The 14,074-nt window shown below is 43.3% G+C and overlaps 1 protein-coding gene across 1 annotated transcript in view; it reads left to right on the top strand.

The window, feature by feature from the left end:
- CDH20 (cadherin 20) overlaps window positions 1-13,290 on the top strand; it is a 186,270-nt gene extending 172,980 nt beyond the window's left edge. Inside the window, exons 8-10 of the mRNA XM_081802519.1 lie at window positions 3,072-3,189; window positions 7,512-7,763; window positions 11,785-13,290. Of these exons, the coding sequence (XP_081658645.1) occupies window positions 3,072-3,189; window positions 7,512-7,763; window positions 11,785-12,290 (876 nt within the window). The 3' untranslated portion in view covers window positions 12,291-13,290. The remainder of the gene's footprint in view (window positions 1-3,071; window positions 3,190-7,511; window positions 7,764-11,784) is intronic.
- The last annotated feature ends 784 nt before the right edge of the window (window positions 13,291-14,074 follow it).

Raw genomic sequence — 14,074 nt, 5'->3', positions numbered from 1 at the left:
AGGGGAAGGGACACGCAGACTCTGCACTGAGAGCAGAGCCCAACACAAGGCTTGATCCCCAGACCCCAAGATTGAGTCTGATGCTTAACCGACTGAGCTACCCAGGCGCCTCTCTAAATACACCTGTTAATGGCTTATCAGGCAGTCCTTTGAAGCACAGTTTATTTGTGACTTAAAGTTCAGGTCATGTGCCCCAAGTCTGTCACATTTATCATCTTTAGCCCAAGATACTAAAAATCCTACCCCTTGATTTTGGCTCTGGGATATGTTTTAAAGATTTTCAAAAGCACACAGGCTCAGGAGGCATGTCTGGTTTATAACGCAGCAGGCCTCCTTGTGTTAGATGTGTCAGATACTGTCGTCAGCTGTGTCTGCCAAGTCGGGATATGTGCTTTCCTCCTAGCAAGCAGCCACGAAGGAGGCCCATAAAGAAATCAGATGACATACCTGGCGATGGCTGAAAGCAGAATGAAACCAGCTGAGCAGAATATTGCATGGAAAGTGGGACTGAGAATGGTATCTGACCTGCCAGGAGAGTGCAGGGCAGGAGAGCAGGCCATTGTGTTCCCAACTGCTGCAACCAAATTTGCCATCAAAAAAATTCAGACCCCAGAAACTAACCCAGCAAGGCAGTGTCTTTGCTCACTCATTCTTTAAAAGTCCTGTAACCAACCAGTCCTATGCCTCAAGCCCCCATCTCACCAATACGTATGTGATTTCACAGGTCAGATATTCTGAAATGACTTCCCCAACTATGATTGCCTCATTATACATAATCACCTATTTATAACATTCATCAAGAAATGTGTTTTGTCAGGGCGCCTGGGTGGCTCAGTCAGTTAAGCGTCTGCCTTCGGCTCAGGTCATGATCCCAGGGTCCTGGGATTAAGCCCCGCATTGGGCTCCCTGCTGAGTGGGGAGCCTGCTTCTCCCTCTCCCTCTGCCTGCCGCTCCCCTTGCTTATGCTCTCACTCTGGCTCTCTGTTAAATAAATAAAATCTTTTTAAAAAATTTTTTAAAAAAAAATGTGTTTTGTCTTTATGGGTATGGCACTATGGGCAAGATGGAAAGTGCAGGATTTGTCTCAGCAGGGATGGGGTGGTAGGGTGGCCCTCATGTGTGAGCAGTGCCAACACTAGGCTAGGCTGTGGGACAAGTTCATCTTCAGTGTTCTACCAACCCCTCTCCTTTATGCAACTCCATTCTCCCAGCTTTTATTTATTTTTTTTAAAGATTTTATTTATTTATTTGACAGAGAGAGAGATAGCGAGAGCAGGAACACAAGCAGGGGGAGTGGGAGATGGAGAAGCAGGCTTCCCACCGAGCAGGGAGCCCGATGTGGGACTTGATCCCAGGACTCTGGGATTATGACCTGAGCCGAAGGCAGACGCTTAACGACTGAGCCACCCAGGCACCCTCTCCCAGCTTTTAGATTCAACAGAAGCCAGCTGCCAGCTGGGTTCACCAGGAGGCACACCCGGAGGTGGAGTTCTGGTATAAGATGTTTATTAAGGAATGCCCTTGGGACCCAATGCCCGTAGAAGAGAAGGAATTTTGCAGGACTAGGTAAAATGAGAAGTCCAGCTATGATGCAGACCCACTAATAAGACTTGGATGATGTCAGAGAGCTCTAGAACTAGGGTTTTCCCAAGTTAAGATGCGATGGCCAGGCCTTTATACAATTACATCACAGTCACTGGATGTGGATTGCCCTGAAAGGATGTGGTAAATGTGGGTAGGTAACTCTCAGCAAATGAGGCAATACTCAAAGAGATGAGTGAAGGTTGGGGCATCAAGTCCTTCACAGAACAGGGATCTGAGCAACACAGTGTCCACCAGAAGGCCCCTAGCTGGGAGTCTCCCTCTCTGTTATTTAACCTCCGGTATACTGAGCGGTAGCATTACCTCCCTTAATTTACAGATGAAGAAATAAAGACTACGCAAGCTCACCTAGGCCCTCCAGCTGACCCTTGATGTTCTGGCAGGAATGTCAAGTCTACAGGGCCAGGCCCAAGAGGGGTAGGAGGTGTCCATGCTATTGGTTGGTAGAGGAGGAAACACATAGGAAGGTGACCACCCACTCATCACTTTTTCTATATCCCTCCCAGCTGGCCTACTAATTTTTCAAATTGTGTATTTTGCACTGCTTTCTTTAGCAGCTTTTTTTTTTTTTTTTTTTTTTTGAGAGAGAGAGAGAGAACACACACATGTGCAGAAGTGGGGCAGAGGGGGGGAGAGAGAGAGAGAGAGAGAGAATCTTAAGCAGGCTCCATGCTCAGCGTGGAGCCCGACATGGGGCTCCTATCTCACGACCCTGAGATCATGACCTGAGCTGAAATCAAGAGTCAGGACACTTAACTTTGAAAAGCACTGTGGAAAAGGCAAAGTTTGGGCCAAAGAGCTTAAGAGAAAGCCATCCCTTCTTTTGTTCTCCTAAACCCCAAGCTCTGCTTCTGACTCTCGTCTGTTTCATATATCCCACCACAGGTCTTGAGCTCTGCACCTTTCCTAGCTCCCCTTCCAGGCAACAAAAAGCAACAGCCTGTGACCCAACCCCTCCCATCTGTGTTCCATTAACCTGACACAGTAGATGTTGATGTGTCTATCTCTCTTCTAGGTATTGGTCATTTTTAAATAGAGGCTTCTCAAAGATAGCAAACTGACCCTGAAAATATTAACCCAAATGATGAGGTTAAGTGGCTGAGGTGAGAGAAGGAAAAACTGCGAGACAAGCAGGACCTTGTGGCATCCCACAGTTCTTTTAGCCAATCTTCTATTTAGGTTGCTTAAAAATGACTGGTGTTGGTGTGGGGATTTGTTATGTTATGGCTTAACCCCTGAGGTATGCAGGTAACATTCACCATGTGCCTGTCAATGTATTCAGGCCCAACAATAAAGACCAAAATTCAATCCTGAGTTGCGTGATGGCACGGTACTTTCCAGTAAGTTTCAGGATGTCCTTCTCATTAGGGAAAACAATCCATTATTGGATTTCAGGGTTTAGGATCTCACCAGGCCCTGAGGATTTTTCTTTCAACTCCAATTCACATGATTTCATGTCACTCCCACAGCTGATCCAGACAGTGAGTGCAGTGGACCAAGATGACCCACACAGTGGTCAGCACTTCTACTACAGCTTGGCTCCGGACGCTGCTAACAACCCCAACTTCACCGTTAGGGACAACCAAGGTAATCAGGTGGAGAGGCGACTACCAGTGCTTTTCTATAGCTTGGGCCAGATACTTTTGGTTACTACACCATGCAAACAGTGTCAAAGGTCACCTGCTCTGTAGTAGCAGTGAAGACATTAATGCTAATTTGTAATGTCTTTAAAAGTTTTGTTTCAACAGATCAAAGACAAAGAATGTCCTCTGCTGATTCTGAAACTTTCAGTTAATCAGTTCACAAACGTTTTGGAGTTGGCTCTGTGGGAGACGGCATGCCAGGCACACAGGCAAAAGCCTTCCTTCACTCCCACAGATAACAGCCATGCCTGTATGCTCTGTAACTATCGGAAGAATCTGAGAAAAATGACAGAAATTGAACTAGATAAAGAGAAAAACCTGAGGGAACATTTCTGAGCAAGCATCAAAGGGGATAACAGTGAAAAGCTAGCAGAACAAAAGGGAGAGAAAGGCTACGATGACAAAGAACAAACACAGGATCACTAAGTGTAGCTTTGGCACTGAAACAACTTTATCACTTTAGAATGATTTTAAAAAGACAGAGCCAGGTGGGGTTCCCTATTCCAGAAAGCACTCCCCACTACCACTTTGCTGGAATGGAATTCTAGACCCCTCTTTTCCAATAAGCATTCTGATTGACTAAGAAATGTATAGACCTAGCATACTCTTCACTGGGCAGAGATGGGAAAAGGAGGGACTTCTGTTCTCGCATCAAATAATTTTCAAAGAAAGATCAGAAAAAAATCATTTAAATCTGCTAAGTGAACCCCCCTCTGTTGCTAACTCTGCTACTTGCTGTCTGACCTTGGGGAGAGAGGTCATCACTTCTCTGGGCTCTACTAGCCTCATTCTTATTCCAATTCTAAAATACTAATTGTCACTGTGTAACAATCTAAACAAAGGGTAACAAAAAGTCATGATTAGGCCTGTCTGGTCTTAGTCTCAAACATCAATTATTTGAGACTTAAGGTATTAATTTCACCCCACATGATATCCTGCCATTAACACTTGAGACTATTAAACCTGTTTTCTTTTCAATGGAAAACATTCCTCCAAGTCTTTCCTTTAACCTTCTACATGTTATCATAAAATCACTCTGATAATTCTAGAAGGGAGGGTAATATAAATCATAACAACAGAAGTACTACAATTAAACAACCCGATCTTTTTATTGGGTCAAATTTTGAACTATTCATTTATCTGCTTCACAGGGCAATCCTTCCTACAAAAAGTGGTTTCAGCCCCCCTCAGGACTGGTTTTACAGTGGAAACCAAGGGTGCGGGGGGTCGGGGGGATAATACATTATACTGTTTCTTCAAATTTTTAGTCAAGTGTCACTCTATTCCTTCACTCTGATATTTGTCAGAATCAACACAGAAACAATATGCAGCAAAATGCTGCAAATTTATTAAAGATGACTTTGGACACCAATTCATGGAGCCAATGCTTTAAAAAGATGGGCCACTGGAACATGATACTATAAAAAGAAACGACTCATTTCTGGGAAGGTTTTCCAAAACGAAAGTCAGCACATCTTCAATAGAAGAATGAACCCTTAATCTCCTCATGACAATTTATCCCATGAGTATTTTCTATGGAGGCTCATTAAAAAATTGACCAACATCTGATTTGGTGGATCTACTATCAGGACCCCAACTCCCATGCCCAAAACATGATATCCTTTTATGAACACAACAAGGCACTATCTCAAGCAGAGTGTTTCTTTTTTTTTTTTAATCCCCGAAGCATTATTAAAAGGATTGTGTGTATATAAGCATTTTGCAGTTTCAAACACATTTTCCCATACTTTGCTTTATTTGATATTTATAATAACCCTCTAGGGTTTTGAGGAAGTTACTAACCCCTCTGATTCTCACTGTCTCGCTTGATAGATAAGGAAAGAAAGCAAATGGCCCACAATCAGAAAGTGAGTAAGCATTAACGCTGGGACTAGAAGATGGAGCCTGTTTTAGCCACACACACACACACACATACACAAAAGAAAGAAGTTTTGTCTCATCTTGGAAACAAATGTTGTTTCCAAATGGGTTACTAAAGCCCTACTCATCACATTTAACAAAAACTCTGCAAGTGGCTACTCTGCAAGTGGCCAGAACCCTTCTAAGAAGAAATCAGCAAGGCAATGCTCTGATCTTTTTTCTTTTTCTTTAACCTTAAATAATTCTGAGATCAAAAAACATGATGTAATACTTTTATGCAATTCAGCTCTGGTCAAGCTTTCTAAAAGTCTTACAACCTGGCCTCAATTAAACTGAAAAATAAAAAATAACACAGATTTGTGTTTGAGAAAAACTTGGTTTCTGGAAAAACAAAATTAACACTGTGGAACAGAATTAATAGTACTTAGCTACTAAATCTGGAAAAACAGGTGGGTCGTACAGTAGGTAGAAATATTAATATAATCCTCAGGTCGGCAACCTGTTGCTATCTTCCTCCACAGAGAAGCAAATACAAGAAGGGGCCCGTACCAAAGCAAGAGAGGATTTCCATTGGCTGGATAATTTTCAAGAGTTAATATCACTACACTAAATAAGCAGTTTACACAGCAAAATGGAAGAAATGTATACTTGGGAGTCAGAGACACCAGAGTTCAAATCTCAGCTCTGCTACTAAGTTAGTAACTTTGAACAAATTATATCATTTCTCTAGGGCTTAACTTACCCCCTGTAAAAGGGTCAGATTATCACTCTCTCATCAAATGTGAAAATTAAATGAGCTGCTGTGCACATAAGCACTCAGTAAACAATCATTGCTAATTGTGAAAAGGCAGGGCAAGGAGAAAGTGCAAAAGCAAATGAAGGAATAACATATTCATCAGAACAGGCTAGCCGATGCTGCGGGACAAATGACTCCGAAATTCCAGTGGCTTAACACAACTAAAATAAGTTTCTTTGCTCACATAAAACCAACCGCAGGTCTGAGCAACAAGGACAGCTGGTGTCCGTCCATGTAGCTCAGTGTCCCAGGCTGCCTGGTTCTCCATCTTAAACGTTCTTGTACAGTATCACACCAAGGCAAGAGAACACAGAGAAACACATACCAGCTGTTACATGCTTCTGCCTGGAAGTGACACAAATCGCTTTTGCTCACTTTTCATGATGAAAAGCAAATCATACAGACACGCCAAAATTCAAGAGGGTAGAAAAGTATAATCCTTTATTATGTCCAAGAAGGGAAGGAGAACCAGAAATACTGATAATTAATAATGTTTACTTTGGTTAGGCTCTCAGAAGTTTTTGTGAAGTTCTAGACTCTTCCTTGTGAAATGTAAACCACATCCAGAGGACCTTCCATGTTGATGTTAGCTCTGAGAGTCACTGCTTGCATGTCCTATCACATCTCCCAACCTTTTCCTCTACTGAAAATGATCTGAACTTTGCAAAAAATATGACTTATAATTCAAACCCACTGGAAGAAACCTGAAAACACAAATTAAAAAAATAAAAGATCCCAGAACATTACATTAGGCAAATATAAATATAAATACACACACACACCCCCAACCTTTGTGGAAACACATCAAATAATTTTGCTACTCCCTTTAAAGCTGGAGGGGAAAAAAAAAAAAAACTAGTATTGCTGATCAGGAATGAATTTCTCCAAGTTCTTACTGTGTCACCTCAGACCACAAGTAGGGAGAAATAACAGGGTGTATCACGTGATTAGGGGATTTCAAATAAGCTTCTGCTAAATGAGCAGGTCCTTCAGAAAGCACAGGAGTTGGTGACTGCGTTTGAGAGGAATAAAAGAAAACAGCAAAAGCCGTGAATTCCAGCCAAAGTGGCAAAAATAAGCAATCTGCCACAGCCAAGTGGGCTCCTCAGCATTCTTTTCCTGGAGGCACAAAGCAGCCCCAAGGCCTTGGAAAGCTGATGAGCGGGGAACAAACAGGGACCACAAGTGGCCAGTGATTGCTCATTCCTATCAAGCTTTCACAGGAACATTTCAGTTAGATCTGAAGTCTAACAGTTCGCCCTGGGCACTTTATGTCACAAAGGGTAAAACAGACTCTCAAAAAGGGTTTCTCTCCTAGGCCTCAGGGTTTTGCCTAGAAGCGAGCAAAAATCAAAAATCCATGGTTTCTGAATTCAAATGCTGATCCAGACAGAGCAGAGGCGGCTGGCTGTAGCTGACCGCCTCCGGGGAACGTTTGACGGTCCCTCTCCGTCCTTCCCACCTCTCATCCCTGCCCTCTTGCTCTCCTCAGTCCAAGAAATTAATTCACTTGGGGGTTCTTCCATTTTCTTCTTCCCTCCCACTTTTCCTCTCCCTTTTTTCAACCCTGGAATCCCTGTCTTCTTCAGATAACACTGCCCGGATTCTCACCAGGAGGTCTGGCTTCCGGCAGCAGGAGCAGAGTGTCTTTTACCTGCCCATCCTGATAGCAGACAGCGGGCAGCCGGCGCTGAGCAGCACGGGCACGCTGACCATCCAGGTGTGCAGCTGTGACGACTTCGGCCACGTCCTGTCCTGCAGCCCCGAGGCCTACATGCTCCCCGTCAGTTTGAGCCGGGGCGCTCTCATCGCCATCCTGGCCTGCATCTTTGTCCTCTTAGGTGAGCAGGTGCCTCCCTTCTCTTCTGTGGGGCCCCGCAAGTGCTTACGTAGCTACCATTCTAACACGGCTGCTCAGAACCGGTTTTCTACACCATGCTTATTGAAAAGGTGGCAGAGTAAGGCGGGGAAAGAACACAGAAACTGAAGATAGTCCCTTCCTTCAAGGAACTCATGGCCTCTTTGGCCAGACCAAAGCAAATATATTTATCAAGCATCTATTACGGGCCGGGGTACCATTCGAGGTGCTGGGATTAATAAGACAGACACGTCCCAGCCTTCACGAAGCTTACTTCAAGCAAAGCAAGTTCATTTTGACACCACAGAATCAACATGACAATTTGGGGCAGGATATGATAAACACCTCTTCTAACCCCTTCATTTCAGATAAGTAGTAGCTAAATCACAAAGACAGAGTGACAGGCCCAAAGCCAAGTGTCAGAGGCAGAGCGAGAAGTGAAATGCAGGCAGAGCCTACACTGTGCATCCCTGTATCTGAGTGGTAAGGCTCTTCTCCTAAATGTTCATCCCCCAAATTCTGGAGGTGGTAGGTGTTACAGAGACGAGAAGAAGGACAGGGTATCCCGAAGGGACAGGAGACAAGGGTAGGTGCCATTTTAAACAAGGTGGTCAGGGAAGGCCTCCCTGATAAGGAGACCTTTGAGCAGAGACCTGAAAGAAGTGACAGAGTGAACCCCGTGGCTATCTGGGGGAATAAGCTATTTGGGGGCATTAGCACCCCTCCGAGGTCCTGTGGCCATCTAACAAGGAGCAGTGACTACACAGGGCTGGTGTCCTACTGCTGGTGACATAAAAAGATGTGCTGACAGGCTGGTGGGAGAGCATTAGTGAGGGAAAGGATCCTTTAGTCCTCTGCTCAAATCATACAGCAAGGCAGCCACCCACCTCCCTTGTACATAAGGCTATTGGAGCAATCGTTTTTGAACTCAACACTCAAAAACAAACAATGAAACACCTAAACCAACTCTGGAAACCACCAAAAATATCTGTACACATATCCCAACTCTTCTGATTGAATTCATTCATTGCACACATATTTTGCTTAGAAAAAAGCAGACTTAAGATAGTAATATCATTCAATATGAAAGAAATCCTAGCATTCTATGAAGGAAAAGAATACAGCCCTGGGGATTTAAATTAGAATAGACATGCAGATATCCACAGAACCCCTTGATCCCAGGTTTACCTATGCACCAGGAGACTGAGTCAGACCAAAGAAAGAAAGGTCCTGACTGTAAAATGTCAGCACTTGATTGAATTTCTAGGTAGGTCTGTAAAATATGCCTTTCAAAAAATACTTACAAATATCACATATGGTTTGATTTTGTTGTTTTAGTTCAATGCTATATGAAGAGAGAAGTAATATAAATAAGTAACTTTTCTAAATCCTCAGATCCCTGGATCAGAGAATTGTTATGCTTTCTGGTCCCTGTCTACATTAACAAGTAACACCCTCCTGCAATTCCCTGAATGTCCATAAGATGGCGTCGGGAGTCCTTGAGTGCAAAACAGGATAAACTACAAGCAGCCTCTAAAGAAACTAGCTCCTTGGAGAAATTTCCAGCCTGGCTGTTCCTACTTCTATCTTTGGAAAATGTCTACATTATAAGTTCACCCTTGCCCACAAAGAGAAAAAAAAGCCATCATTACAGAAAGATTGATTTAAAAAGACTGGCACAGAGAGGCTCTCAAGCTAGAAATGGTGTGCAAGGGGCAATTTATATTGTGCCTCCCAAACCCATTATGTCTTATCTTTTGAATTGCACAGAATAAATAGACAATTTTCAGGAGCTAAACCGAGCAGAGCTTTATATGCAACTTTATATAAAATCCTCATAGTTTTAGGCCCTCTTATTTCTAAGAATGCACATCCCAAATAAAATATAATTCATAAAACTGCATAAGATTGAATTATAGCTGATTCGCCAACAAAATACTACATTTTGGGGACAATTAAATAAACATACTAATTTTGACTTTATAGGGTTTTTTTTTTCATGTCTTTAGTATATATCTAGTTCCTAGAAAATCTCATAGGCCCTATGAACTGTGCCCGTAATACCTAAAGAATAAACACCCCTAAAACGGATTCTTTTCTGTCAGGGAAGACTTTCAGTTGAACAGGACCATGTTTCCCAGAATCTGATTTTCGGGGCATTACCCAATACTTGTTATTTAAATCAGATTATCTAAAAAATAAGATATATGTAAGATATTTGTAAGATAAATATAAGATGGACCAGTTCTATAAACTGCCTAATTCTATCATCAGAATTCTTTCCAGCAGATATCCAAAGACTTTTCTAATTTTGCTTCATAGCATTTTCTTAAATACCACCCCTACCATTCTAATATCATCTGTGTGAAGGTTTTTCATTCTCCCCTAGAAAGAATTACCCAGCCCTGCCTCTGTATTCTCTTTGCAACACTTATAACCCTAGGATAGCCCTTATCACTGCCTGACTTGTATTAATCATCAGTGTCTATAATCTCCTTAGATTACAAGTTTATAAGACCAAAAATCATGTCATATTCAATAGTTTCTCTCTTGTTTTGCATAGTGCCTAAAAATATTTGAGTTTAGTAACTGTTTATTGAACCCCACAAACACAGCATGTTCACTTAAAATCCCATTTGTCCAGCCTGCATCCATCCAGATCACACCCCAGCCTCCCATACCCAGTTTAAGCCCCCAACTTCCTTAGAGCCCTATTAGTCCACTTCTCTGAAATCCCACAATCAGGCAGTTCATGGGTCATATTTTGGCACACAGAGAAAATATACGAGAGTATATAACTGCTTCCTGTGTGTGCATTTTGTCACCCTAGCTATTTGGGAAAATACTAGGCATTAACATCATTAACTGCAATTTACAAAAAGCACATTCTACATTCAAATTTTTTAAATCATTACTGTGAATTTTTTAAGTCAGTTCATAATTTTACTAGGCGTAAGACTGAACTCCATTTTTCTCCCCTTGGTAAGCTGCAGTTTCATTTTGTAGTTGTGTCAAGTTGTTACTGTTCACTAGGTGTAACAAAGCACATCAAGAAAAAAAAAAATCAATAGCAGTTCTACAGCTAAAACCTCAACACACTTCCTGGAAAACATTTTCAGTCACAGAGATAAACAGTTCAACGGGATTATCTCTATCTCTCCTTTAAACCCCAGTGAACACATCCTGGGAAAAAAAATACATTTGTTGGGATAAAATTTTATCCAAACCTGCAAGGGCACATCTAACAGTGTGGTGCTTCTTTGATAACATGATGAATTACATAAAATGTCCCTGCTCATTCCCTCCCTTCCATGAACATCACTGGATCCAGAGAGTCACAACCACCTCTCTAACAGAAGGCTTTCTGAGGAATCGGAGTTTATTGGAAAACAGCGATCACTTATACTCTTATTTTTTGAAAGAGGTATAGAAAGACTAAGACTGATTCATACTTAGCCTGTATGTCTCTATGCGTATGTATTAATATGTGGTTGTATTTACAGAGTAGAATCCTACTAAGATACTAATGTAAAAAAAGTAGGATTCCACCTACGTAACAAGATTTCCACATTATCAGAAATGTATACTCGTCCTTATATGGTCAGAAGACATTGTCTGATCCTCAGCATAGACTCCATGGCAGGCCGCAGTGCTCTGTGCTTAGTTAAATGGGATTTGATTTGGGGGGGTCTGGGTGGGTGTACACATACACCCACGCAATTTTAAAGCAGCAAGCTGATGCAAAGAGACTTTATATGCAGCTTCTTCTAACTGAACCACCTGGAAAAAATACAGGGCTTCATTTGCCTACAAACTCTCAATCTGACCGCGCAGAATGAGTAAGAACGAGGTGGACCCTGTGGTTTAAAATATCCAAATGCCGTCTCTGAGCTCAGCACTCAAAGAACTCTTCCCATACCTGTGGTTAATCATCGCTACTTCAAGTCAGGGCACACACAGCCAGGTCTCCTGGGTAAAGAGCCTGTCCTCTCTGTTTCCCGCAGTGCTAGTGCTGCTCATTCTGTCCATGAGGCGGCACCGGAAACGGCCGTACATCATCGACGACGAGGAGAACATCCACGAGAACATCGTCCACTACGATGACGAGGGCGGCGGAGAGGAGGACACCGAGGCCTTTGACATCGCGGCCATGTGGAACCCCCGGGAGGCGCAGGGGGGAGGCGCCCCCAAGACGCGGCAGGACATGCTGCCCGAGATCGAGAGCCTCTCCCGCTACGTGCCTCAGACGTGCGCCGTGAACAGCACGGTCCACAGCTACGTGCTGGCCAAGCTCTACGAGGCCGACATGGACGTGTGGGCCCCGCCCTTCGACTCCCTCCAGACGTACATGTTCGAGGGGGACGGCTCCGTGGCCGGGTCGCTGAGCTCCCTGCAGTCGGCCACGTCGGACTCGGAGCAGAGCTTCGACTTCTTGACGGACTGGGGGCCCCGCTTCCGGAAGCTGGCGGAGCTCTACGGGGCGTCGGAGGGGCCGGCGCCCCTGTGGTGACGGAAGCCTGGAGGCAGGCGCGCGTCCAAACGCAGACGTTCTCGGCGGACGCTCGCCAGGCTCGCGGTCGGTGCGGCCAACCACATGAGCAATACTGTGCTGGAGAGTGAGAAGGGGGTGAGCAGCGAAGAGAGCTCTCTCTGGATCAGCTTTACTTGGTTACATTCAGTTCGGTAATCGAAAGGAAACGCAGGAAGAGGGGGGCAGACACTCCAATTACCTTTCTTTCCTTTTTTCTTTTTTAATTTCTGTGACACTGTATTCAAGGGCTTGGAGTCCAAGGTGAAGTTATGGCGAGCTTGGCTTTTCTCTCCCATTCGTCAAGGCCTTTGTCACTTTGTCACTTTGCCACCCCTGAAGAGTTTCTGGTCTTACACACACGGGTGGCAACTGAAGGGAAGTTTGACTCTCGCATCCTTTTTCTTTTTACCTCCCTTTTTTTTTTTTCCCCTCCATTTAAGTGTTTTGCTGGCTCATCAAACCGCACAACCAACCCACACAAAAGAACACTGAAAAATTGTTACTCTGTGAAATTAACCTACTTGTCCTGGGATGGATGGAATTTCTTTTAACCCTTTTGAGACAAGGTTAAGGCGAATCGGCCTTGCATGACTGGGGGGTGGGGGTGGGAGAAGGAAGAGGCATTGACTTTGTGCTCAAGTTTAATGGCTGAACCAAGAGTTGTTGGCATTACAACGAATCCAACTCCATCAAGTTAGAGTGCTCTGTTCTCTTGGCTCTTTAACTGTGCCCCTGCAAAATTGTTCAGAACGAAACCAGAAAATCTGCCTCTTTTGCACTGTAGATGTCTCTTCCATGTGCCAAATGTGAAGATTAGATGCTACAAACGAAAGCCAAATAAAAAGAAGTATCTGATAAAAGCATGGGTTAGAGGGCTTTCCTAATCTGTGTGAGGTCAATCCAAGGGATGTTTACATACTGTAGATAACCTACTTGAACAAAAATCGGTATTATAGAGAATAAATGGATGTAAGAAAATCACATGTATAAGTTTTGTATATTTGTTAATAATTTTGGTAATAAATATGATGTACTGCATCTCAGTACCCTAGCACTTCTTTTAATAAAAGTTAAATAGAAGGAAAAGTCTATTGCACATTTGTTTAATTGCGGAGCACAAAGATGGCCTTGTGATCTTGACCTAGCCTCAGGTTCCTGGGGCTGGAGCTGATTCATAAGGCAAAGGCGGCTGCAGAGAAGTATGACACTGTGCATTCTTTTCCAGTCGCTGAACACACGAATGTTGTGGTTCCAACTGTTAAGCTTTTCATGAACCGTCTTCATCCCCCCAACTCTGAAAAGAGTAAAGGATGGTTTGATGATAGCAATGATATAATGGTGAATTGTGCCATATTTTTCATTTTGTGAGAGGGTTTTCCACATAGCCACCAAAAGACAGGCCACTATGCTACTTTTATCTCTATTGGCAAATCAAATATGTACAAACGTGTACAAATATATACGAAATCTGTACAGCTCACCGACACTGGGCAAGTTCACAGAAGGCTGGGACCATATTTTATTCATCTTTCCTTGCCCCATAATTGATTGTGAACAAGATAGTTTTCTGTGGGTCTTGTTTGTAAAAATGGTTCTCAAATGTTAATGGGTGTCAGAATCTCCTAGAACACTTGTTAAACAATAGCTTGTTGAGCGCTACCACCCTGGAGTTTCCAATTCATTTGATCTGGGGCATTTTGCATTTCTAACAAGTTTCTAGGTGGTGATGATGCCACTGGTCCAGGAATCAGACTTTGAGAACC

This window comes from Leptonychotes weddellii, chromosome 13 (genome assembly GCF_054177405.1).
Source record: "Leptonychotes weddellii isolate Sample4059 chromosome 13, ASM5417740v2, whole genome shotgun sequence".
Classification (NCBI taxonomy): Eukaryota; Metazoa; Chordata; class Mammalia; order Carnivora; family Phocidae; genus Leptonychotes; species Leptonychotes weddellii.
This window is presented reverse-complemented; position numbering and strand designations above follow the sequence as displayed.